The sequence below is a fragment of the Larimichthys crocea genome, chromosome X, assembly GCF_000972845.2.
Source record: "Larimichthys crocea isolate SSNF chromosome X, L_crocea_2.0, whole genome shotgun sequence".
NCBI classification, from domain to species: Eukaryota; Metazoa; Chordata; class Actinopteri; family Sciaenidae; genus Larimichthys; species Larimichthys crocea.
In genome coordinates this window covers 39,265,817-39,290,657 of record NC_040020.1, presented here as the reverse complement: position 1 = coordinate 39,290,657, position 24,841 = coordinate 39,265,817, and the positions used below count along the sequence as shown (strand labels likewise).

The 24,841-nt window shown below is 42.9% G+C and overlaps 1 protein-coding gene and 1 long non-coding RNA gene across 5 annotated transcripts in view; both read left to right on the top strand.

Moving 5' to 3' along the window:
• The first annotated feature begins 3,773 nt into the window (after positions 1 to 3,773).
• The window catches only part of grk4 (G protein-coupled receptor kinase 4), a 40,799-nt gene continuing 19,731 nt past the window's right edge, over positions 3,774 to 24,841 (top strand). The window contains exons 1-5 of one of the 4 annotated variants that reach the window (XM_027282394.1): positions 3,774 to 3,896; positions 16,210 to 16,305; positions 21,320 to 21,432; positions 22,498 to 22,575; positions 23,845 to 23,945. In XM_027282394.1, coding sequence (XP_027138195.1) covers positions 16,254 to 16,305; positions 21,320 to 21,432; positions 22,498 to 22,575; positions 23,845 to 23,945 — 344 coding nt within the window. In that variant the 5' untranslated portion in view covers positions 3,774 to 3,896; positions 16,210 to 16,253. Of the gene's footprint in view, positions 4,164 to 5,003; positions 5,090 to 16,209; positions 16,306 to 21,319; positions 21,433 to 22,497; positions 22,576 to 23,844; positions 23,946 to 24,841 lie in introns of those variants that run through there. The other 3 variants (XM_027282393.1, XM_027282392.1, XM_027282395.1) reach the window with 3 other exon arrangements.
• On the top strand, positions 5,097 to 8,738 carry LOC113746495 (uncharacterized). The gene is made up of 2 exons (XR_003462922.1): positions 5,097 to 5,222; positions 5,266 to 8,738. It is a non-coding gene; the product is annotated as an uncharacterized LOC113746495 (long non-coding RNA).

Genomic DNA, 24,841 nt, shown 5'->3' with positions numbered 1-24,841 from the left:
AAATATTTGACAGTAAACGTTTTGGAAGCATTTAAAATCTGCACTGTACCTACCTGTACAAAGACTATATACTGTTTATCTGTAACAGTACATAGTCTGTCTGAGAGTTGTAATGTTGTAATGGAGTAAAAAGTACAACGTTTCCCTCGTAAGTAAAAGAAAAAACATTCACAAAGTGGAAATACTTCCTATGAAATAATGTGTTACCTTACTGTTATAGTCTTTGGCATGGACAATTTTAAATTGTACATTTCTTCATACAATTTCTTTCTGGCAGGCCAGAAAACGTTTACATACTAAACTATACTATACTTACATACTAAAAGGCATTTGCCTTTATGACCAGAGAACCACCCTAAGTATGGTGTGAGGCCTAATGTAGACCATCAGACACTTTGTATGTAATCAGTACTTAATTCTTCTTTTTGAATACATACATTAATCATCAGAAGTGTCATCAAATTGAGTTTCCTTGAAATGGGTGTGGAACATTTTGTCACTACTCATCCGTCCAGATCACAGATTACATCTCATCTTTCCAGGCATCATCAACATCTGGACTCAAGCTTTTTGTGGATGTGTTGGCCTTGCAGCAAAATGCTGATAAGATAAGATAAGATAAGATAAGATAAGATAAGATAAGATAAGATAAGATAAGATAAGATAAACTTATCCCACATTGGGAATATTCACCTCTTACAACAGTTACAAAATCTAAAATGTTTTTGACAGAAAAAATTGTGCTGTGTAGACATGGTGTATAGCATTTTACTAAGATGCGCCTATATCAATGTATAACATTACCATTAATCTTACCATTAAATCCCCCTGCACATGCAGAAGTAAAGGCCAATATGAGTATGCATATGAGGCGGTAGACACGTTTTATTGTGTTTGGTATGTTGAAATTCCACAACCAACAAATGATTTGTTGGTGTGAACTTCAGATTGAGTCAGACACTTGTATGTTTGCAGCACCACCTAGTGTCTTAAATGTATCCTGCAGACATAAACAGACAAAAACTAAAAATGAAGTGAAGGACTCTGTAAGTTACTTACATAAAATAGCTATGTTTGGGTGTCCTTTAGCTCAGTTGGTAGAGCATCCGCCCCATATACAAAGGCTCAGTCCTTGCCGCGGCAGCCCAGGGTTCGAATCCGACCTGTGGCTCTTTCCCACATGTCATTCCTCATCTCTCTTTACCCACATTTCCTGTCACTCTTTAAGCTGTCTCTGATCCTTTGATTAAGCACCTCTCATCTACCATAGGCCTATATCTATTTCTCTGATGTTCCCAAAACACAATGTCCCACTGAGATTGTTTGTGTTCATCTTGTCCATTTTTATCTAATTCTTACAGTACATGCCAAGAAAAACAGTTTTCACTGGGCATTGCTTTCGGTAAAAATTAGGATAATATTTTTCCCACAAAATACAGTGAGTGTGTGAGGAAAGTGACCTCATATCGCCCTTTTTTTCCTCAAGTATTTTGGGGGAATTTTGTGGTTTTATCTGAGGACAGACAGTAGAGAAATAACAGGATATGAGGGGAGAGATAAATGTGGAATGACACATTGTGCATGTTATTCCATATTTATTTCTCACCCTTCTCGAGTGTACTGAAGGTTTTTTTGCAGAAAAAAACATCCTTTATTATATATTGTGTAATTGAAGTACTATTACTTAAGCGTGAATGTGTTAACGGCATTTTACTGCTGTAGTTGGTAGGGATGTAATGCCAAGCTGTCAAAGAAACATCTGTATTTGTTTCTATATTTGTATTTTACTGGAAGTATCAAGAAATGTATCTCTATGTTTAACTGCCAACAAAATGTAAATAGTATTCTAATGTCTGAATAAATTAGAAAGTGGGGTAGTGTGTGTGACAGGACTTCTGCAAGTCAGGATGGTGAATTGCATGATTTATATTTATAAACTGCAGGCTGTATTTATAATGAGAGGAGGTTGATTTGTTCCAGTTTATAGTCTGAAGTTTGAAGTTTACAATATGAATATGACGATTTTGAAATGAGATCAGAGGAGGTTTAAGGACTTCCTTATTAATATAGTTGTTAAATCACTTTTTGGACCTTTATCACTGTAAAGAGTGGATTCCGATGCTTAAAACAAACTGTGGATGATGTTTGTATGATGGTATTATGGATTCATCTGGATGGATTATTTTCTCTGTTAATCAAGTGATTGATTGGTTTGTAAAAACATTAAGAAATCTCAATTACCTCAAAGCAACATTTTAACAATACTTGTTTTTCCAACTTATAGTCCAACACTTGTTTATTTTTTAAAAATAAATTGAAATCCAACATTTAAAAGGAAAAAGAGCAAATTCTCACATTTAAGATGCTAGAGCCATTAACATTTTTTTATGAACATTTTTTTAAACAAGTATTAGTCATTGCTAACTGATTTATGTCAATCTGTGAATTGATTAATTGACTCAACTCTACACTGTTGTGCAGTTAAAAATAAAAGTAAATTATTGGTGCAGACACATTATAGTGACAGGACGGACGTGAGAACTAACATGGTGTGCAAATGAGATAGCTGCAGGGATACAATTGTCATCCATACATTTCTGCATATATATCCTTGTCAATATCTATTTCTATGTGAGCAAACTTTTGTCAAAAAAAGATTTGAATATGAAACTTATAGTTTCTGTCTGCTTGAATGTCTTTTTGTATTTATGCATCAGCATCACTAGGTGGCAGCATTGAATCTACAGTATGTAGACGTGTGACACTACCTGTCTATCTTTATACTGTACATGTCAGTGTTCCAGACAAACAGGCTCACAATAACAACAAAGAAACCATGAACAGAGGGACAATGGACATTACAGAAGTGGTGAAATAATTATAAGCAAGATGACATTCATGATAACTGTGGAATTATATTAAATTAAATGCAATTATGTGCTTTATAAACAGTCCAAAGCATAGAGAGATAGAGATAGCAAATGTTTTGATTGATCCAGTAACTTATACAATTTGTGGCCGTTAATAAAATCAGTAAGAATGTGAGGAAGAAAGTTGATGACCTTTGACCTCAAAGCTCCTCATTACCCTCATCTACAGACACCCTCGGGTCTCCCTTTAATGCTTTTATGACCCCAGCTATAATATAAAAGTGAGACTTGTATTTACTGGTTATTCTCTGTTGTCACATTTATGAACGGAAAGCACAAAAAGTGACCACATCAACTTAACTTTTCCCCTCTGTTCTTGCAGACACGCGGCTCTTGCCAAAGCATTGTGGGTTCAGTTGATCAAAAAGACAGATTAGAAAGCCCAGAGGGATGCCGGGTCACCGTGTGGCTGAGAGGAGTGTGTTATCTCCTTTCTCCAGGCTGTACCACCCGGCATAATGCAACAACTTAAAAACCCCTCACACCATTGTTCACACAATAAGAGGTCTGTGTCAGGCCTCGGTGACCAGTGGCATTCATGTTTCCCTTACAACACATCAGCACATGAAACAGCTGTGAAGCAGGAAAAAAATCATGGGCTCTGGCTCATGTGGTTGAGGAGGAATATTATGCCTGAGGGGGGGGGAAACCACACACGAGCATGTTTTAATCCAGAAAGCTGCCACACAATAAATGGCATAACCATCCATAATTTCAAGAGACTTAAGCCATGGCAAATTGCATGCATGTATGTATGAATGCACTTGTGTGTGTGTGTGTGAATGTGTGTGTGAGATGCACTGGTTGTAAATTGATCCCTCCTACTCTCGCTGGGTTCGTTGTGCAGAGGAGGGGCGAGGAGGAGGAGGAGGAGGGAGCCGAAGCAGGAAGGAAGGCAGGCAAGAGAGGGAAGGGAGGCAGGCTGTGAATGCTAACAAGCCCCGTCGTAATCACACAGCTCCGTAGGTAGGGTTTGATATATTTATATATATATATATAAAAACGTCTTGCAATGGAGAGGAACGACGACCACTATTAAACACCTACTATGCGCCAGTGCCGCGTTCGCCCTTGTGCGCGTGCAGCAGCCTCACCGTCGTCGGCACGTTTGATCAGAAAAAATATCGTCTTTTTCCGCTGAGTGAAATGTATCGCGACTGCTCGGGATTCACATTCTGACAATGGAGATTGAAAATATCGTGGCCAACACGGTTCTCCTGAAGGCAAGAGAAGGTAAGCGCGACTGAATGGCATTTAAAAAAAAAAAAAAAAAAAAAAAAAAGAGCGAGGGGGAGATGGGGAAGGGGGGTATTAAAATGTATGTATATGTATATTCCCACCCCCCCCCCCCCCCCACCTCAACGACATGGCCATGGACGAGCCTGAGCTCTCTCGGCTGGTCCTCTCTCTCTCTCTCCCTCTCTCTCTGTCTCACTCTCTCTCCGTGGGATTTATGCTTTCTCTTGTCTCCCATCCCCTGCGCAGCGCTTTGTCTCCGGGCAAACACCAAAACATATTCCGTTGAAATCAGCTGTTTAGCACACTAACAACACACACATATTTAACCGGAGGAGGAGGAGGGGGGCAGGTTAACGTTTAAGGCCCAGCAGGCGTACTGCTGCTGCTGCTGCTGCTGGAGATGAACAACGCAGGGAGTGTTTTTGCAGCATCGCGCTTATAGAGCAGGGCAGCAGCGGTGCATTAGAGACTGTCGAGCAAAAAAAAAGAAAAAAAAAAAAGGGGAAATAAATCACACAAGCACCAGTGGTTTTGTTGATATTTACAAATTCACGATGACATAACGGATATTTAATGGTATTCGTATGACATGGTGCTGAGTGTGGAGCAAAATCTAGCTGCGCAGTGGGGCTCTGTTCCCTCCAGTGCTGCCTCTTCTTACCTGTCATTGTAGGTTTCGGTGTGTTTAAAGCCCAATTAGGAATGTGAACGTGTGCTATTGTTTGACGCAGAAATATGCCACCGCATTGCTTTTTTTTTAACTAATGTGAGGAAGGAATGATGTTATTACAGTGTAGGTTTTTAGATGCAGTGTGAGGCTGGAAGAAAGGCCGCCGGGGCGGTATAGCCCCGGGGTGTGCAACGCTGCTCAGTGGGAAGGTGATCCCGCAGGCAGCAGCTCACCTGGAGGTGGGAAAGAGGCGAGTATCCATCTGTTTTTTTTCCAGGAGATGGCAGAGCAAGAGAGGCTACTTTGTAAGCCAGTGAGTGGGCGCAGGGTGGGTGTACAACACTGTATCAGCTGCCAGAGGAGGGTAAAAAAAAAAAAAAAAGGTGTTAATCAGCTGCCAGAGGAGGGTAAAAAAAAAAAAAAAAGGTGTTATTGCTGTGTTTTCTTCTTCTGTTATTATCCAATCGGGTCGGACACCAGCAGAAGAGTGTGTGGCCTCGGAGGTTGTTGTTGCAAGTTGATCCATTTTATTCGACAGCAAAGTCGCTCACAGTGCATACATGGCTCCGGGGGTCGTGTGTGTGTGTGTGTGTGTGTGTGTGTGTGTGTGTGTGTGTACAGACGCAGGCCTTCCCCGCTTATGTTTTGCATTATATTCGGACTGCATTTCAGTTCAAGACTAAACGCCAACACTGCTGTGAAATGGATCATTCACAGCAGCAGTGAATCCATTTCATAGCAGCAGCAGCTGCTCCATACAAGCATCAGGCTTTTTCTTCACCTTCACCTTTAAATGGTGTGTGTGTGTGTTATCCCGTGAGGTTATTGGTACACTGATCGGATCTACAGACTCAGGCCCCTGTCAGTGTCCTCAGTCTGTTATCAGCAGAGGCTCCAAAAGGCCCTCAGTGATGAGTGTGAGTGTATGAACCATGCAGAGTGTTGAGGGAGCCTGGCCATGTCTCAATATGTGGCCCACTTTCATCATAATAACACTTAAATGGTAAGATTTGTGCTGAGACATTAGTAGTGGTCGGTTGACAGACTAAATATTGTGATTTTGATAATTCGGCATTAGGCTTATAAAACCAAACAAAGATTTGAAAATATGAGCAGCAGATTCTTAAATAAAGAGACAGTACTTTCAGTCTTTTTCAGGATTTTTGATATTGGTTTGGCATCAGACATGTTGAGTATACAGTCAGTGTTGTTGTTTTTTAAAAATATTTTTCTCCCTGCTATACCATTCACTGTGTTAATTGGCACTCAGATTAAAACAGCTAATGGCTCCCAATTCATCCCTTTAAGGTGCACGGGGAGACTAATTTGATTTTAATTAGCCTTTCCAGAGGTGGGTGTTTGCAGCTGTCAAAAGTGTCCCAGTATGTCACAATGACACTTGTCAACACTGGCAGTGTCACAAGTCACGGAGGGAACCGTACCCTTTTAAACCCACACACACACATCCGAGACTGAAATCAGCTCCCGTGGATTAGAGGTCAGCTGCCTTTTTTTATCCGAGAGTCCCCCCCCCCCCGGTCACTTTCATCCTACATGGCATCAAAGTCTTTGCATGGAGCAGGCGGGTTGCACACAGGCAGTCTACCAGCTACATGAGCTACTGCAACTGAGTCAGCAAAAAAATTTGCCCTGCTGATGTGTCCTTGAGCAAGACATGGAATCAGTTGTTGTGTAACTGTCTGACCTCGCCGTGGAGACGGGAAATGACAAGCAATTTCCCACATTGCTATTAAGTGTCCATGGTACATAAACAATGATAGGTTTTGGGGCGGCGTTGCGAAGGCTCAGTCCTTGCCGCGGCAGCCTAGGGTTCGAATCCGAACTGTGGCTCTTTCCTGCATGTCATTCCTCATCTCTCTCTTTCCCCACGTTCCTGTCACTCTACAGCTGTCTCTATCAAAATAAAAGCTTGAAAAGGCCCAAAAAAGAATCTTAAAAAACAATTATAGTTTGTTTGCCCCATATGGAGCACTCTCCATCCCAGAATTGACTCTTTATTATAAATAAGATCCCCACCCTTGTCTGTTAGTGCCGGGAAAACGTTGCGAGCGTGGTCATGAGATGCTCGTGATGTTTAACTTTTTCACACCTGTTGATGTGAAACTGGGTGGCCAGCAGTGAGAAGTGTTATGACAGGGTGTGTCCAGTCTGCCACAGTTGAAATGACACGTCAAGGGAAGTGGTTTGGTGCTTGTAGAGATGACACTGCAGCCGCCGCCGCTGCCGCCACTCCCCACCCCTGCGCCTGTGAAACTTATATATACATTCAGCACAAAGCGGGGGGAAGCAAATACAGTGCATTTACAGTATTTAGAGTTCAGACTGCGAGAGGTGACAGTTACATGAGGTGACAGTCTTCTACAGAGGAAGTTATTGTTACAGCTCCCCTGAGAATATATTAGAAGATTTTGAGTTTGTGAGAATACCAAGAGGATCACTTTTGGCATAGATGCAGCCCACAGTTTATGTGCGTGTAAAAGCTCAGCCAAGCGTGAGAGAGTTATTTTCAACACAGCAGTATGATTCCACATGGTCTCTCTAGACTATAACATCAGGAGTATCTCATCAGTGATTGTATTGACAGTCTAAACCCCTTTCACATTAAGCAGTACCCATATTCAATATTTACCTATAAATTGTGGAATCCTGACTGATGCATTCGGAGGGCCTGTGTTGGCAGCTTATATTGTTTTTAATCACAGGCCATGCATATATTGGCTGATATTCACAGAAAACTTGTAGTACATAATACAGTTAAAAGCACTTGAGATCATTTAGAGACAGTGTTATCATAGTTTGTCCCGCAGACTCCACTGTTTACAGTACTTTTGCAGCACCTGAGTTGGCAGAGCACCATATCATAGCAGAGCAGATGGTGGTGTGGAGATCTGTTGATGAAAAATGACGTTTACTCTTCAGCTGTAAAATCTCCTGCCTCCCATTACATGTATTTGTCAGAGCTCTTCATTAACCAACTTGTGTGTCCGTTTGATCAATCGCATGGAAAGGTGGTTTATATAAAACGGCAAACAATTGTTGATACAAACTGATATGTTTCTTGTATCTGAATATACAGCCTCTGTATTAGGGAGCAAGCTGTGCTGTGTGGCCCAGAGAGAATTAATATGGGACATATTTACCTCCAGAAAAGTCAAAACATCCATTCATCATTCCTTTTTCTTTAACCGTTTGTCCTTACCAGGGTCACAGGAGCTGGAGCCAATCCCTGCTGGCATTGGGCAAGAAGAAGGACTAACCGCAACCCCATGATACATGCTGAAACAATCAAAACATTGCTGAAGTTAATATTACTTATTATTTTATGAAACGGTCTAAAGAAACAGGTCTCTGAAACGTTTTTTTTCTCTCTCATTGGACTTTGGAGTTGTTGAACGATCTGGGTGTTGTAGTTTTTTTTTAGGGTACAACTCTAGCACAATTCTTCAAGGTCAGCCGGTCACTCCGATTAATGACATCTGTACGTTTTTCTGTTTTTTTTACTTCATGTAGAGATGGACTACGTTTCCCAGAATGCCCTATGAATGCTGATGTTTACTCGTTGCATTCGGCTGTGAGTTATAAATATAGTAGGTGCAGAGAGCAGTGGTGGGTGCATGGTCGGAGCATGACTGAAAGCGCTTTTGCAGTTGAGGAACGTTAGTCGCTTTAGTCGAGACGCAGTGGTATATTCCGTTATATAGAGGTTAATTCATGTGGTTTTTGCTTTGAGTCTGTAAAATGTCAAAGCCAAGGTGATGTCACCGGAACCTGACAACTGTGCACACGTTTCCGCAGCTTCAAAAGTTCTGCAAAATTGCATGCATTTCTGAAAAAGCAGCGTGCATCATAGAAAAGTTAGATCACTGCCAAAAAAAAAATGAGTTGACGGAAGATGGCCCACTATTCAGACAGATAAACTGGTGAACCGTCATTTTACGGCTGTCACTGACTTTGGTCTCAGTTCCTTTAGATTGAAGCTTCGGTAGAGAAACATGTCTGCACTAAGGAGAAAGGAAGCCGTCCAAAAAGGCAGGGAGGAACAGTGTGTTATTATTTCTTAATGCAAACACGACATGAACATATATCGACCGTATATTACACTTACACACATATTTTCATAGTTAACAGACACATAAACCCCCCCTCTGCTGTAGCTGTCCCTAACCCCTCTGTGCTCTCCACCACCCTTCAAACTGTAGCCTCGCAGGTCCTCTCAGACCACTCGCGATGGTTTTCCTGTGACGTTAGCCAGCGTAGCTTTATTAGTTTTGTGGTCATTGCTGGGCTAACACTTGTTGTCATCACTCTGGGTGTGTTTCCTCCAGCTGACACTCATAAAACACATTGCTTTGTGACTGTCCCTTGATGTGGGACACATTTTACAATCATTACACCCACAAATGGGCCGCACGGAGAACGGGACGCGGTGTGTTGCAGCGTACGCGGCCCCTGCTTGCACGGCGCTGCCGGCTGACGCTTAGCTGGGTGGCTACTGGGATCTTCATTAGCACAATTTCTTGGCAAGCTGACTAAGCATGAAGAGGCACTTTTTTTTTTGAGGCACTTTGTTGAACATCATAGGGACGTTGTTCCAGCTGCCTTATTAAATGTTAAGCGGGCGTTCTTCCTATGAGAACCCAGCTGGCAGCCTGATTTCAACAGTGTGTACGGCTGAGTGTATTTACAAGTTCTTACGGTTCAAATAAAGATTTTGTTCCTCTAAAAGTGTTTTTAGAGGTCTGGCAGAGTCAGCGTCTAGAAGCAAGTGTATTAAATGTCAGAGGTCCTTCGCGATCATCAGTTTGCCTTTTTTTTTTTAAAACATTCCTCGAGTCATAATTTAGGAGTCTGTCCTTGGTACAATTTGATGTCAGTCCTGCCTTCAAATATGACTTGGAGGCGTTGTCTTATCAAAGATAATCAAGATGTTATATGTGCTATGTGTTCCACACCCAAGGGCTCGGGGCTTTGTGTGTTCCTGCTCTTGTGGCGTGGCCATGAAATTAAGCAGTGGGCCCTTCATCTGAAGAGACAGCTGTAGATAACATATAGATGATTAACCTTTTGGGTTTGTCCTCTAACACACACTAGAACGTCTAGCTCAAGTTTAGTCTCACCATGTTCCCTCGCCCCCCCCCCGCCTCACTCCAGCCGCTCTCCCTCAAGACACTGTGAAAACAAGGGTCAGTTTTCAAGCACGCCTCGGCTTGATTTTAATGGAATATCTTAGAGAGGGAGAGAGAGAGAGGAGATGGGACAGAGGAAGGAAAGGTCTTGCAAAACAGCACAGCGCGCCGCTGGAATGAGATCGCGTGTTTACATGCAGCGCAGGCATGTGTGGCTTTTCTGCTCATATGAAAAACTGTACGTCCTACCTCGTGTGAGACCCAGCATCCACCCCCCCCGTCCCGGTCCTCTTCTTCCTCCTTGTCTCTCTCCGCCGCTTGGCTCGTTTGTTGTCATGTCCTGGAATTTACTCTGATGTTGTAATGTTGTTCAGATTTTTTTTTTTTTTTTTTTTTTACAACGTGAACCTAGGCCCTTCTCTCAGGGAGGGAGGGAGGGGGAGAGGGGGAGAGAGGGAGGGAGAGAGAGAGAGAGAGAGAGAGAGGTCATAAAGAATTAACGAAGGCATAACAAGAGAAGAAAAACTGTTTATGTGAGGGGAGGGGAAGAAAGAGGCTGAAGTCAGAGAGAGAGAGAGAGAGAGAGAGATGAGGAGGAAAAAGAAAAAGGGCGCATGTGATAGAGGTGAGGATTAGAGGAGAGCGGCGCTGCCTGATATTCACATGTTTCTCTTTTCCCCCTCCCTCCCTCAGCTGATGTGTGTCTTTCAGTGCGAGTATACAGTCGGATTACCTTGTGCAAACACCGGGCCTTTGCTTTGAATAGGCAACACAGATACTCACAGCTAATGTTTTCCTTATCAGGGGCTACTCCAGCCAATCGCGCACTGTATGAGAGAGCGAGTGGGAAAGGCAACATGGCCATTCATTTATCACGGCCAGCCTCCATTGTACCCGTGCGTGCGTGTGCATGCTCATATTACAATGGGCCTAAACTATGTGTGACCCTCTTTCATTTCCTACCATTTAAGTCATGTTTTTTAGGGAGGGCACCCGCAAGCCCTCCGATCCGAACCTCCACCTATGCGACTGACGCAGTGAGGGGGGGTCGGATCCGACGAGGTATGGGCTGGTACCATTACCATGGCCAAAAATATCTTGGTAAACAGTGTTATCTGTGTTTTGAAAGTTTGGAAAAGTGCTTTTGCTGCCAATGTAGTGGAGTTACTTAACAACATGTTTACCGTGTTTTACCTTTTCTCCTAACTTTCTCTTGCTCACATGATTTTTTTTTTTACCATGAGCTTTGACCTCCATGTTGCCAGGATTTAAACCATTGCACTCATCACAGATCCCTCTGTGTAAGTGTGTAGCCCAAACTGCAAGCAGCACATTGTGTCAAGATGTAAATACTGGCTGCTTTGCAGCCGTGGTCGGTCTGTCACTGTCACAGACGAGCTGGATTTTTCTGGCCTCGTGGCTGTTCTTCTGTCAGTGTCAGCGTGTGACATGTGTTCGTCAGATGGGTGAGCGGCTTCTCCCATATGGCGACGCGATATTAAGACAAGGGTTTGCGAGGACAGCAGCGGCTTTGAGTTTCACGGTTAAACATCTGAAAAAAGCCGGGGATCGCAGCAGAGGAGGTCGCCAATGTTGGTGAAGTGTTTTTATTTCTTTCATCCACACGAATGACCGTCCGTGCTCTGATCGCTTTGTGTGTGTGACATACGATAACGCGTTGTTTTCTTAGTGAATGCAGAGTGTTTTGTTAGTTTAATCGTTTCATTTCATAGCTAGAGAGTCAGAGAGGATTATATTCTTGATTCACTGGTCGGTGTTGTTGTTTGGGCTCTAAAATGTCAGCAGTTCCCAGAACTCGTGGTCCATCATGCAAGTAGAACACCAGTAAACACCAGTTATTGATCATCGTCATCTTATATTATTTTTTTCAAGCACAAAAAGAATCCCAGCTTCTCCAAATGTGACAAGTTGCTGGAATTGAGTGTGAGAAATTGTTTTTATGTACCAATGATGTATCAGTTAATCTGCTGATCATTTTCACGATTGATGGATAACTTGTTTTGGTTCATAAATATAATTGTTACTTGCAGCCAGTTGCTGATATGCAGCATATGCTGATAGAATACATCTTTTATGAGTTGACAGTGGCCGACATCAGTTTGGCTGCTCGTGGTTTCACCTGTTTCTTTGTATAAATTCAACGGACTGAAAGTTTTAAATGCTGTTTAAGAACATGAACGATCGGCTCATAAATCTCTAGGAATATATACACAGGAACATCTTGTCTAAGTTCTGTTTTCCTCTTTGTCCACTTCAACGTTTGGATGCGGAAACGACTGGTGTACTCTGTATGAACTGGCTTTTTGAAAGGAATAAATCTCCGGTTTGAGATTCTTGCCCTGAGATGATACTACTCTGTGACCTCCAGTCCGACTCCTTCTCCCACTTGAGATGAAAAAGAGAGTAGGAGGACGCGGAGAGGAGCATGTTTGGGATGGCGCTGGACTGTGTTTGGCCTGCATGAGGAGCATGTGAAAGAAGGGTGGAGGACAGAGAGCGAAGAGACAGGAGACAGAAGAGCGTGTACATTCATGAACGCACTCGTGCTGCAGCTCACTCCAGACAGACGGAGACACACAAACAAAAGCATGCATGAAAATAACTCTCCGTCTACTCCCTCTCTTTTCTGTCGTTCTGCCTCTTGTGTGTTTTCTGTTCTGTTTCCCCATACTCCCCTTTCTTAAATACGTCCAACCGGTCAGACCTGAAAATGGAGGAAACGCATAAAAAAAACAAAAACAAAACACCGCTATTGCCATAGCGATCCCTACTGTACTTTAAATAAAAGCAATGAACAATGGCTGCCGGTGGCTTCTAGAAAGTAACAAGAATGCTTCGCTGGATGTGTAAAGTGAAATGAACTTTGGTTACCTCGAGTTGTTTTAAAGGAGCTGAGGGTGATGTTGGGTCAAAAGCTTTTGTGCTTTGTTAGAAAGCTGACGGCAGAGAGTGACAGAAAACATGTAGAAACAGGAGACAGACAAAATTGGCCAGTTGCTGGCAACATGTTGCGCGACCGCGATGACCCTGCCGTCTACAAATCTCTTAACGCGAAGGAATGTGCATCCTCGCAGTTGAGGCAGCACATCTCATGATTTGAACATCGGCCCTTTTTTTTTTTTTTTTTTTTTTTTTTGCTAAACGCGTTCCAACTTTTTAAAAAATCTTGTCACTGCCGCTCATGCGCATGGGGGCCCCCGTCATGAGATCCTGCGCGATGATCTCAGCTGCTGGCTGCAGCTCGGCCATGAATGAGCAAAAAAAACTGCTCTGAAGTCGGTGTTTATGGAGGGCCCCGCTCTCTCGGAGGGGAGAACCAAAGTTAAATAAATACTTGCTCCATCCTGTCTGCATTAAGGGCCTGCACACATGGCTTTGACGTCAGAGTGACATTAAACAGGGTGGGGTGGCCCAGGCAGCTCTGACAGGCACATGAACACGCACACACACACACACACACACACACACATGCTCTTCCATAACTTGCTATTAAAATCCCTGTCTTTCTTTTCTTTGTCTGTTTTGTAATTTTCCTCTACTTCTTTCTCTTTCCACAAGTTTAGGTGACATCTCTCCTCCTCATGTGTCTTTTTCCTTTTTTTTTTAATTTACAGTACGCAAGCACTGTCACTTTGAACCTTTATTGGTGCTACAGTACACGTCTCAATGCGCAAACTCCCATCTAACAATATCGGCGCCTGACAGTGAAGAAGTTAACCTCAGACAATTTGTTGCTCTTTGTTGAGCTCCTTTTGACGGTATTCATCAATTAGTCTGTGTTTATTCTGTTTGGCACGAGCGTGCACAGACAAAATAACCATCCAGGTGCAACTGGTTCTCATCAAACAGTGTGTACGATAGCCGATCCAACATTTATCTTTGCCGCTCTTCCTTTTGTATTTATTTTTTGCTGCAGTAAAACGAGAGAGGAAACGCTTTTTTTTTTGTGTGTGTGTGTGCTTGTAGGTCTACATCTGTGTGTGTGTGTGTGTGTGTGCCTGCCCTGCAGCTCCACAACAGGTCTGTCAACATGCCTGTCAACATCTACAACCCGAGACCAGTGGGATCTTAGACGCCGCGTTAACATCAACATGTAGCTGCTCATAACGCTCCCTTCTAGCCAGTCGAGGTGTGACGTGTCCCTGTCTTGAATGCTTGTGTTACTACTGCTTGTCCAAATAAATGGTAGCTTATATTGCTGTTATTGTTCACTCTGAACATAGACTTACCTCGGTGGTGTTTTGCAGTTAAGGAAAGATGGCCGCATTAACACTGTACTTACAGTATGCTCGTGTGTGTTGTTTTGCGTCTGTGTTTGACCATAGTGACCCCCCCTGTATGCGTTGGTGTTGCAGCTGTCAAGCGTCACTGCCGGACCAGCCGGTGTCTCATGAACTTAGAGGGCAGAGGATTTCCCTCTCTGTCGTCCTCCAAACTAGTCACAGTCTACACGGTACGCTGTAGAGTTTATTTACTCAGTGTTTTAAAATATGGAGTGACGGGGGAGAAACGGCAACTTGAGCCTAAAGATAGTCAAGAGTTTGAAGCTGCACACACTGAAACCAGATGTATGTCTCCGCAGTGAGTGCTTTCTGTCCTTAATCTGAGTCTCTAATTTTGTGCCATCGGAAAATAAAAATGACGTTGGCTTTGTATTCTTTGCACTTTACTTTCAAACTGTACTTTCAGATAAAAAAAAAGCTCTTTGGTATCAATGTGGATGATGCATAGAAATTAGAATCACAAGATTGTTCTTTGAACTGGCCACCTGTATCTTAAAACATAGTTTTGATCACTTTAGATCAGATTTTAGTGCAATTTTAACTTTTGAGGAAACAGTTAGATTTTGAAATTGGGGTTTGTAGAAAACCTTTTATTCTTCAAAGTAGGGTGAAAAAAAAAAGTAAGAAGGAAAAAGGCTTTTTTGCTTTCAGAACTCCCAGAAAGAATATGATATATCAGAGCTTATGAAAGGAGGTAGTCCTGTGACGTTGATAAATATTAGTACATTCTGTTTTTCGTTGCGTCATTTTGTTTGATTATTGGACAGGTGTGAATATTGAAAATATTACATAGTCAGCCCCACATGCTGTATGTATCTTAATTCAGTGAAATTAATTTGTAGTCTGATAGGAGAATTTTAATTTTAGAGTAAAAAAAAAACACACAGTTTATATAATATATTTATTATTATTTATTTATTTATTTATATTTATTTTATATATTTATTTATTATATGAGAAAGAATTAGCATTTTCTAATTTTCTCTGACCATGAGTAAAAAAACGGATTAAAGGATTATTGCACACTGATGCAAGTTCTCATATCCGAGAAGTTAAAATCATTATCGTGTTTTTACCAGATGCATGATGATCACCAACTTTGATCATGAATCCACAGACACACGCGTAAAGCTTTCCTTCTTGTCTCTTTAAATGTCTTCTGCGTGTGTGTAAAGCTGCTCGTTTCTAAATGTAATACTCCACCGACTTCTCCTCTTTCAGTATGCCGTCTGTCCTCAAGGAGTAAATACCTCAGTTCACCCCTGATGAGACCATTTCTCTACACTCACACCCTAAAACACACACACACACACCCTTTTGCTGGTGTTGGATTGAACATTTCAGTAAGATATATGGACTGACCCCGGTCCTCTGAAGAGCGCCGTTGTGCCTGGAGGTCGTTCACCCCTCACATCAGGGTCATCCGATCTGCCGAGGGTCTTGTCCAACATCACTGTGTGTGTGCGTGTGTGTGTGTGTGTGTGTGTGTGTGTGTGTGTGTGTGCAAGGCGTATGATATAACCGATGAACATTATGTTTAAAGTTATGTTTGGCTAATGTTTGACTGAGCTCCAGGGCAAGAGCCAACACAGTGTGTGTACTTGTGGGTGTGTGTATGTGTGAGAGATGTGTGTATGCCCCGTGATCTTTGAAGCTGTCAACATTCTTCACCGCATGCGCTGTCATGATGCATAGAGGCGACTGGTGAGATGAACCAGCTGTCCCTGCCTCTGGTCACTGCAAGGTCAACACACACACACACGCACACGCACACGCACACGCACAAACAAACACATTAGACTGGATGTCTACTTGTTTGTGTTGAAAACGCCAGTCGTTGGATCTGGTGAAACACTCCATGTGCAGCGTTAAATCTGTGACTTGATGGATGAGCTGATTCAAATCTCTGTGTGTCTCAGGTGGAGGAGGGAAGAGGAATGGTCGCAGTAAGAAATGGAAGGAGATGCTTAAACTCCCCCACATCAGCCAGTGTGAGGAGCTACGCCGCACTATCGGTAAGAAACTGGGAATGTGTGTGTGTCCGTGTGTGTGTGTGTGTGTGAGGCAGGAAAGATAACGTGCCATGCTGTGTCGTTGGGGTGGGTCTGACTGCGGGAGGAAGTTCGGATTGGACTTCCTTCCTGTTTCTACCCGTCTCCACCCGCAGTTACAGGCAGGGGACAGGAAACGGTGTGCGTGTATAAATGTGTGTGTGTCTTAACATTACGTGTGTGTCTCACCGACTATCTGTCTCCGCACACACTGTATCAAAATGTCTTCACTCCCGCGTCCTCCTTGTCTTCATATCCAGGCTCTCCTGGAGATTAAGGGCAGAATTCACTCTTTGTGGCCCAGACAAGTGCACTGGTCCTGGGCTACATTATCTCCTTGCCACCCCCTTCTTACCCACCCTGGTCCTCTGAATGCCATAGCATTCTGAGTGTGTGTGTGTGTGTGTGTGTGTGTGTGTGTGTAATAGTGCGTCACGGCTATCTCTGCCAGAGATTGCAGTGCTACCCTCCCCCACATACTCTCCCTCCCTCTTTTCTGTCTCCTTGCCTCCCCCCTCTCGCGCTATCTGTATCTCTCTCTCTCTCTCCCTCCCTCTTTCCACCACTTCAGAGCAACATAAGAGTGGCAGAACAGGAGAGTTATGGAGGGAGGGAGTGAGAAAACAGAAACACAGAGAGAGAGAGAGAGAAGGGCTTTTTTACAAAGGTAGGAAAGATCTCTTAAGGACAGGAGAGAGCGAGAGAAACAGCGGGAGGAAAGGAGGCAGGCTGAGCGAAAGAGATATAGATACACGTATACTCCCTACGGTGATATCTCTTACTCAGCGTCAATCCCCCCCCTCCTGTCGTCTTGTCTTCATATTGCAATTCATCACACACAGATCTAATTATCATAAACATGCATCTGTCATCAGCGGCGATAGATAACCTGCCTAAAAACATCACATGAACGGCAACTTAAGTGTAAAGAAGCATCGCGCTTGTCATGTCTTACGTATATATATCGGCGTTTGAATCATAACTTTGCAGAGGACTGAGAGGAATGTATATGTGCCTGCCTGCCTGCATGCATGCATGCATGTGTGTGTGCGCACAGCAGCTGTTCAGGGTTACGTACGTCACTATTACATAGATACTATTGCGTAATTTCCCTATCGCACCGAGCGCAGGATCAAAATAATCCCTTTTGCCTACTTAAACACACAGACGTGTCGGCATGCACATGCGCACGCACACATACACACACGCGCGCACGTACACACCGTAGGCCCAGCAGATAGAAGGATACAGTAAGGCGGCCGATAGCAGCGTCTTTGTTGTGTCTTGATAATGTCAGGCATTTGACCTTAGCCTTGACAAGTGTGCAGTACTTCTAGAAAACCTAGATTACATTATGTGGGCTGCAGCCACTTTGTCTGCCAGCCTCGGGCTCACTCTCCCTCTCTCTCTCCCTCTCTTGCTCTCCTTCCATGTCCCCTTCCCTTTTTTTTTTTTTCATCTCTTCTGGTATCTGTCCAATGTATACAGTACATGTGCACCTATTACTTTTGATCACCCTGCCTCACACACCCATTGCACAAACTTACATTTGGCCATTCACTGTCTCGCTAACTCAGTCAGTCTTGGGCCTAAATTGGAGTTTTAATTAAGTTGTAATTGCAGCTTACTTTACTGACACAGACAGTTACCAGTGCAGGCTAGTTGAAGCTTCACATGTCTCCCTTCATTCTTATCAGTGCTTTCATTTCCCTCCAACACGTCGCCGTCTTGTACATTCTTACTTTCTCTCCGGTCTTACTTTCACAGTTGTTTTCCTTCAGGACATAGGAGTGGCTTCTCTTACGCAAAGAGGAAATTTTTCATTGGTGGAATGCTGGCTTACGTTCCCATATTCAAATGATTTAGAGCCTGGAATCAGCCCGGATACACACACACACGCTCTCACACACACTAACCCAGAGCCCGGCCAAAGAAACTGTGATTTCTTTTCAGGTCTTTGCTCACCTGCAAGTCTAAGGATCACGTTTCCAAAAAGAAATGAAGAATGTGAACATAAAAAGACCAAACTGTGCATTTCATCAGAGGAATGAGCGAGATAAAGAGAAGGAATGTGCAAAGACACACATTTAGCTTGGTATCTGTTTTGAAATTTGGACTTTAACAGACATTGACACAGTAAACGTCCGACTCGCTCAGGCTGCAGAAACAAGTGGCTCAGGACTAATGAATTCTTTCAGCTGTTTTTATTTTCAAAAAGTGTACATTCATCTTCATTGAGGCTACTTTGTCAGTCGGTCGACGTGAATTTTTTTTTTTTATATAATAAAATCATTCATGTGTTGTGGGTACAGATTGTTGCCAGTTCTCTGTGTTCCGTTAAAAAGGTAAACAAATTATGACAATTATGAAAATAACACAGTATAGACAGAACTGCTGAGAGAACTCTCCTCTATTTAAATACCAAGTAAAGGCCGGCTACCACAGTGGATTAAAAAAAAAAAAGTCTTAACCCTCAAAATCTATAAAATTATAATTTTGGGGATTTTGATAGAGGGCTCAGAAGGTCACATCTACAGGATTTACACCAATCTATCTCTGCAATACATAAACGCTCATCTGTAAATGGCAAACATCTGGACAAACGGGACAAGGATTAAGTAATTTGCAACCGTCCCCAAACCTGTTGCCAAGCAGCCATACTTAAAATACACAGAAATTCCGTTGAGAACGTTGCACAATAGTTTCTGTGATATTGTATTGCACAAATTGCAGTGTGTCACTTCAAAGAGTGGCCGTTTGCTGCTGTGATTCAAGCAAGAGGGTGGGATCTGATGGCCTCCGGTGTGGCAGGAAACACCAGCAATTAGAATGAAACCACCCTGAAATCCTTGCAGCAAAACCTGTTCTTGAGCAAAACCTGAAACCTTATCAGGAGGCTCGTTGTGATCCAGACCGTCAACCCGGTGTGTTTCAAAGCTGTGGGTGTATATGTATATGTATGGGGACAAACCGAATCCCCATGAGAAAGAATCTGGAAGGAAGAGCAGACGCTAACAATTCAAAACTGAGAGCGAAACTCAAGAGTTCCTTTTCTTTAAAACCACAGTGGAAAAATTGACTTTGTTAAATTTGATTTTGTTTAGGTTCACACTGCCCGTTTGCAAACAAACCAGCTCATAAACAGAACTCATGAGAGTGTCGATAACCTGCCCCGGTGCCAGATAAAGGATTTTGAAGGAAGTCGACACATTTCTGTTTGCATGGACGTAGACAAGTAACTTGTGTGATACCCAAATCAAATAGCTTTGTTCTCACCTGGCCTGCTAAATCAGACTGTGTGCTCCAAAGTTCAAATAAAAGGCTCCAAGAATTTCAGATTCCTTCAAATTGCCTCTATCAACTATGAATGTGTGGGGGCTTTCCCAGCTCCGGCTCACAGCTGAGCACAGCTGATATGGAAACACCAAAGCAAGGCCTCCAAAAAAACTTGGCGATCAAAGATGAAAGGCAGTGTCTGAAGGCAAGTGCAGCGCAATACAGTTAAAAAAAAAATCTCTCAGTGAGATTTCTCTGAAAGGGCTTCTGTTTCTTTGAATTTAAAGCGCAGCGGTCACACAGCGCAAAGGGAAGCAATAAAAATATCATATCTCTAACAGGCTACTGTTTGCTCACCAAAGTGATAACTTTTTCGTGGCCGTATAAGTGGCGAGCTTGAATGAGAAGCGCCGGAGCAGCAGAGCAGAGGGGAATGCTGTGTAATAAACAGTGCAGCTGGGAAGATTTGATTTACTGTTGGAGGTTGTCCTGTAGCTGTCACCACTCAGAAATGTTCATCCCTCCTCCTCCTCCTTCATCGTCTCTGTTCACAAGTGCGTATGTGTGCGCGTAACGTGTGTGGCCTATTTTTGTTTGTATGTTTATCTTGTGTGTGTGTGTGTATATATGTGTGTCCGTACTGTCAAACAGTGATGGAAAACGTCCTGGGTCATCTTCCTCATTTGGTACCAGAGGAAATATGACTCAAATGGACACCATTAGTCCTAATAGGCTAGAGCCAGCTGCACAGGAGACACACACACACACACACACACACACAGAAAACAATCATACAGAAGACACAGACATGCAGTGTGTTCTGTTTTTTATGTTGCTGCTAAATTGCCATTTAAAAAAAAAGAAGAAAAAAAGCATATCCGATTTAAACATTTTCGGCTGTCATAGCTGGCCGCTATTCCGCTTAGCAAGAAGCTTGTTGATTTTTTTTTTTTTTTTGCAAAGATAAATTGAAACAAACATTTCATTCTGTTGGGATTCAACAGCTCCAGCTTCCCCCTATAGTTTTCAATGGAAGCTGAAGGGAGTTGTTATATATATCAGGTTGGAATGAGAATAGAAAACCCAGGTTCACGTTTTAGCTTTAAAAAAAAAAACCTACTCAAAATAAATACCGTGACAGACGCTAGTTAAGCTAATAGAAGATATCTAGCTATGTAATGTGTTTTTTTTTAGGACACAATCAGTCTGACGTGAAGATTATGTTTATTTTTGTACTTTAACAAAACCGCTACCTGTTCTACAGCTGGGGAAACTACTGAGCTAGGCCAGTCGTGCAATACAAATGTATAACTGCAAACAGACGTGATGGAAAAAGGAGCTATGAGTAATAAAAAAAGTACAAGCTATCCTTTAAAATCTCTGCTATAGTGTAACGCACTGGTCCCCAACTTTGTTTGAATGTGAAGCAACATCTACTCGTGATCCTTTGGTTGCCTTGTCTGAGAGTGATCATTTTACCATCTTAGATTGTTTAATTTTACTAATTTCTAGAGGCCTGAGGTCTAAACCCAAACAAAAAGTGATATTTAGAGAGTCAGAAACATAAAGCTAATATCATTTTTACTCAGACTCGTCCTGTGACTGTGTGGCGGCCCGACTCCAAGGTTTGAAAACATTGTTTAAAGTGTATTTTTCTGTCTCCCCCCTCGTCTCCCTCCCGCTCTTCCTCGTGTCCTTTCAGAGAGGGACTACACCAGTCTATGTGAGAAGCAGCCCATCGGTCGGCTGTTATTCCGTCAGTACTGTGATACCAGGCCAGAGCTGAAGCGCTGCATAGAGTTTATGGATGCTGTGGTAAGTCCTTTTTGAAAGAACGTTTTTTTTTTTACGATTACTCTTCTAATTCTCTGATGTTCTTAGAGCTAGCTTTCTTTCACACACCCTCTTTTACTTGTCCGTCCCTGTTCCTCTCCCTCACTCGCTGTAATTTCTCCCATGAGACTGGTCTGAATCGGGCCCCGCAGAGCAAGGAATAAGAAGAGGAAAGTCAGTACTTGGTCCTTTGCCTGCTCTTGGCAGGAGCATGGGGTGGTGGGTGGGGTGGGCGTAGGGGGTGATTAGCGACTTAGACAGGCTGTCAGAGAAGACCCCTCCCCTTCCTCCATGCACTCCTCCATGAGGTCAAGCCCACGTCAGAGGCAGGTCCCCTGGGTGAGCAGGCAAACACAGGCCTGAGCTTGTGTCTAGGCCCCTGGAGGTATGCGAGAAAGGAAAACAGGGAGGGGGGGGGATCATGCTTATTTAATAAGAACCTACATTAGTCTTTTTCAAGGTAGGCACATAGATAAGCAAGAAACACAAGAAGTAAAAAGAGCAACATTTTAGTGCATTTTTACTGCTGGTCCCACTGAAGACGTCATGACTTGGCTGTGATGCGCGGTTGCACAGCTCAGTCCCATTCCTCTCCGCTTATTTTCAAACAAAACACACTGCTAGAAACAGTCAAACTCCAGACCTTCTCCCTGCCTACGGCCATATTTGACCAAAAACACAATCTGTGATGGTGCGACGGGGTGAAAACCGAGGCCTGGTAGGCGACAGATGTAACAGGCGAAGTGTGAAGATGAACATGGTTGCCAGTTTGCTGCCTTGACTAAGATGCAATGTTTTGTCACCAGTAACACCTCTCTATCTGTCTGTCATACCACACTGATTTCTATTTTCATTTTTTTCCCTCCCTCTTGTTCCTCATTAACCCCTATACCCTTCTCTCTCTGTCTCTGTCTCTCTTCCCCCGTGTCCTTCCTCTCTGCCTCCGTCTCTCTCTCTGACCTTATTTGGAGAGATATTAAAGATGGCTGTATGAGTATGGCTTCCTACGCTGCCGTGGTTGTTCATACTTCTGTTCTCCTCTGACAGGCCATGTACCAGCTAGCTCCTGATGAGAAGAGGAGGGACTGTGGACTGAATGTTTTAGACACATACTTTAATAATGGGGTAAGACGCACACATGGGCACTTAGAGTTGGCCCGTGTGTAAACAAGAAATTATTGTGATGTTAGTTTATGATAATATTTGCTCACATTTGCAAATGTGCATCTTAAATCCTCCACTTGTTCATCTCACTGAGCTGTATTAGCCTGTTTTTGATCATTGTATTGTTTATTACTTTGTTGATTATATTCTCATTACATTTATTCAAATGACTAAACACATTAAATATAATATGTGGTGAACTGTATTAACTTTGGACCTTATCCAAAGTGTACCAAACCAAAGATGTGTTAATAACCCCTTAAGATTTGTTGACTTGTGCAATACTAGCACCTCTGCCTGCAGCAGTATTAGGCAGTGTTTACATTTCTGGTTTGGTCGGTTAATTAGCATTATTGGTCGAGACTAACTGGACTTGATTTCTCATTAAAAAAACAGCGAAGCACTGTTGCTGTCCCACAGTACATGTGCAGTGAAGTGTACTGGGGAGATTTATAGTTTAGCTTTTGAGTATAAAGCATAAATGTCTTACTAAAGCAATATTACACAAGAGGCTGTGCATTACGGACATTATTGGCACAGCAGTGATGCGGTTAATGTTATATATTTTCATGAAGACTTGTTGGATAATTTTGCTAGTTTATAAGACATTACAACATCCTAATCTCAATCTCCAAACAAAGGAACATAAGGATCTTTATTTATTTATATTCATTGGTTTACTGTAGCCAACAGTTTTTTTGTTTGTTTTTTTTTTGCTACAGCTCTGGCAGTTATAATGTTACCATGAAAATGACACAGTAATATTTTTAGTGATAAGCAGGTGTGCTGTCACACTGATTGGACATGTTCTAAATGTCTAGTTGACCAATCAGTTTGCTTGGTGGAAACTTCCTGCTGTATAAATACCCATCTTGTGGTTCCCCCTTGTTGTGCTCCACACCAACCACACCAAGACATTCATTTTAAGGTTTGGTACACTTCGGTTCTCAAAAGACTTTACAGCGCTCTCTCCACCCTTAATGAACTGGACCAAACTGACAAATGAACCAAAGTTTGTTTTGAACGGGACCCAACAGGTGAGGTGTGACCACAGCCTTGATGCCATGCTCCATTAGTCGGACTGTACAGGACGACAAACAGAAATAGATGAGCCTACTGATAACATTTTTGATCTGTTTTCTTAGTCTTGACAGTCTGCAGCAATATCACATGAACACATCACCTTGTTTTTGTCCCTCACCGTCTGCCTTTCTCTCTTTAACCCTCAAGTCGGCAGCCCATTTGCCAGACATACCCCAGGATGTGGTCGCTGGGTGTCGGGAAAGGCTGGAGCAAAGTCCGTGTAAGGAGCTCTTCAATGACTGCACCAAGTAAGCGTCTATCTCGTCCACACATCTGCTTCATCGGGTCCTTTTTAATACTCTATGATCTGAACCTACTTTGCTGTGGTCAGTCTTTTGATGAAATGCGTTTTTGTAGGAAGCGTGTAGACTTTGTGTTTTTGTTTCATTTATGAGCAAGTCTGGCCGTCAGTGGCACCAAAAGAATCCTGTTCCTTAAGAAAGTGTGTGTGCGTGTGTGTTTGTAGACTGTGTCGACCAGTGTGCCCTGTCACTAGTGATGATGAGGCAGCTGGCACCTGGAGCACACTATTACACACACACACACACACACACACACACACTCTCACACACACACACACACACAGACTAGACTTGCAAACACACGCACACAGTTGAGGCGAATGAAAAAAGACCAGTGGGCAGAGAGAGCATCCGGATGGCTGGCATGAAAACAACAGCCACCTCAGTGTTCCCCGTACACACACACACACACACACACACAGATTTACAAACACATACACACACACACACACACACACACACACACACACACACACACACACACACACACACACACACACACACTTGCAGGTGTTTCTGCTTCCTGCTCTGAGAGCCAGGAGAAGCAAACAGACCGGGGATTATTACCCCGAATGTACTTCTCATCATGCAGACACACACACATTCACACACTTCAGCGTAACTCTCTATTAGCCCCATAATTTAACTCTGTCACCGTTAGTTGCTGAATGATATACTGTGATATGTAGATCATGATACGTTGTCACATTTACCGTGGTAATGATAAATGAAACATTTACTGTTCGACATGTCAGTGCATTATATTTCATTTCCTTTCTGTTTGTGTTGATTAATTACAGCATGAGCACCTAAAGATTGTTTATGTCTGAGCTGTACTGTGT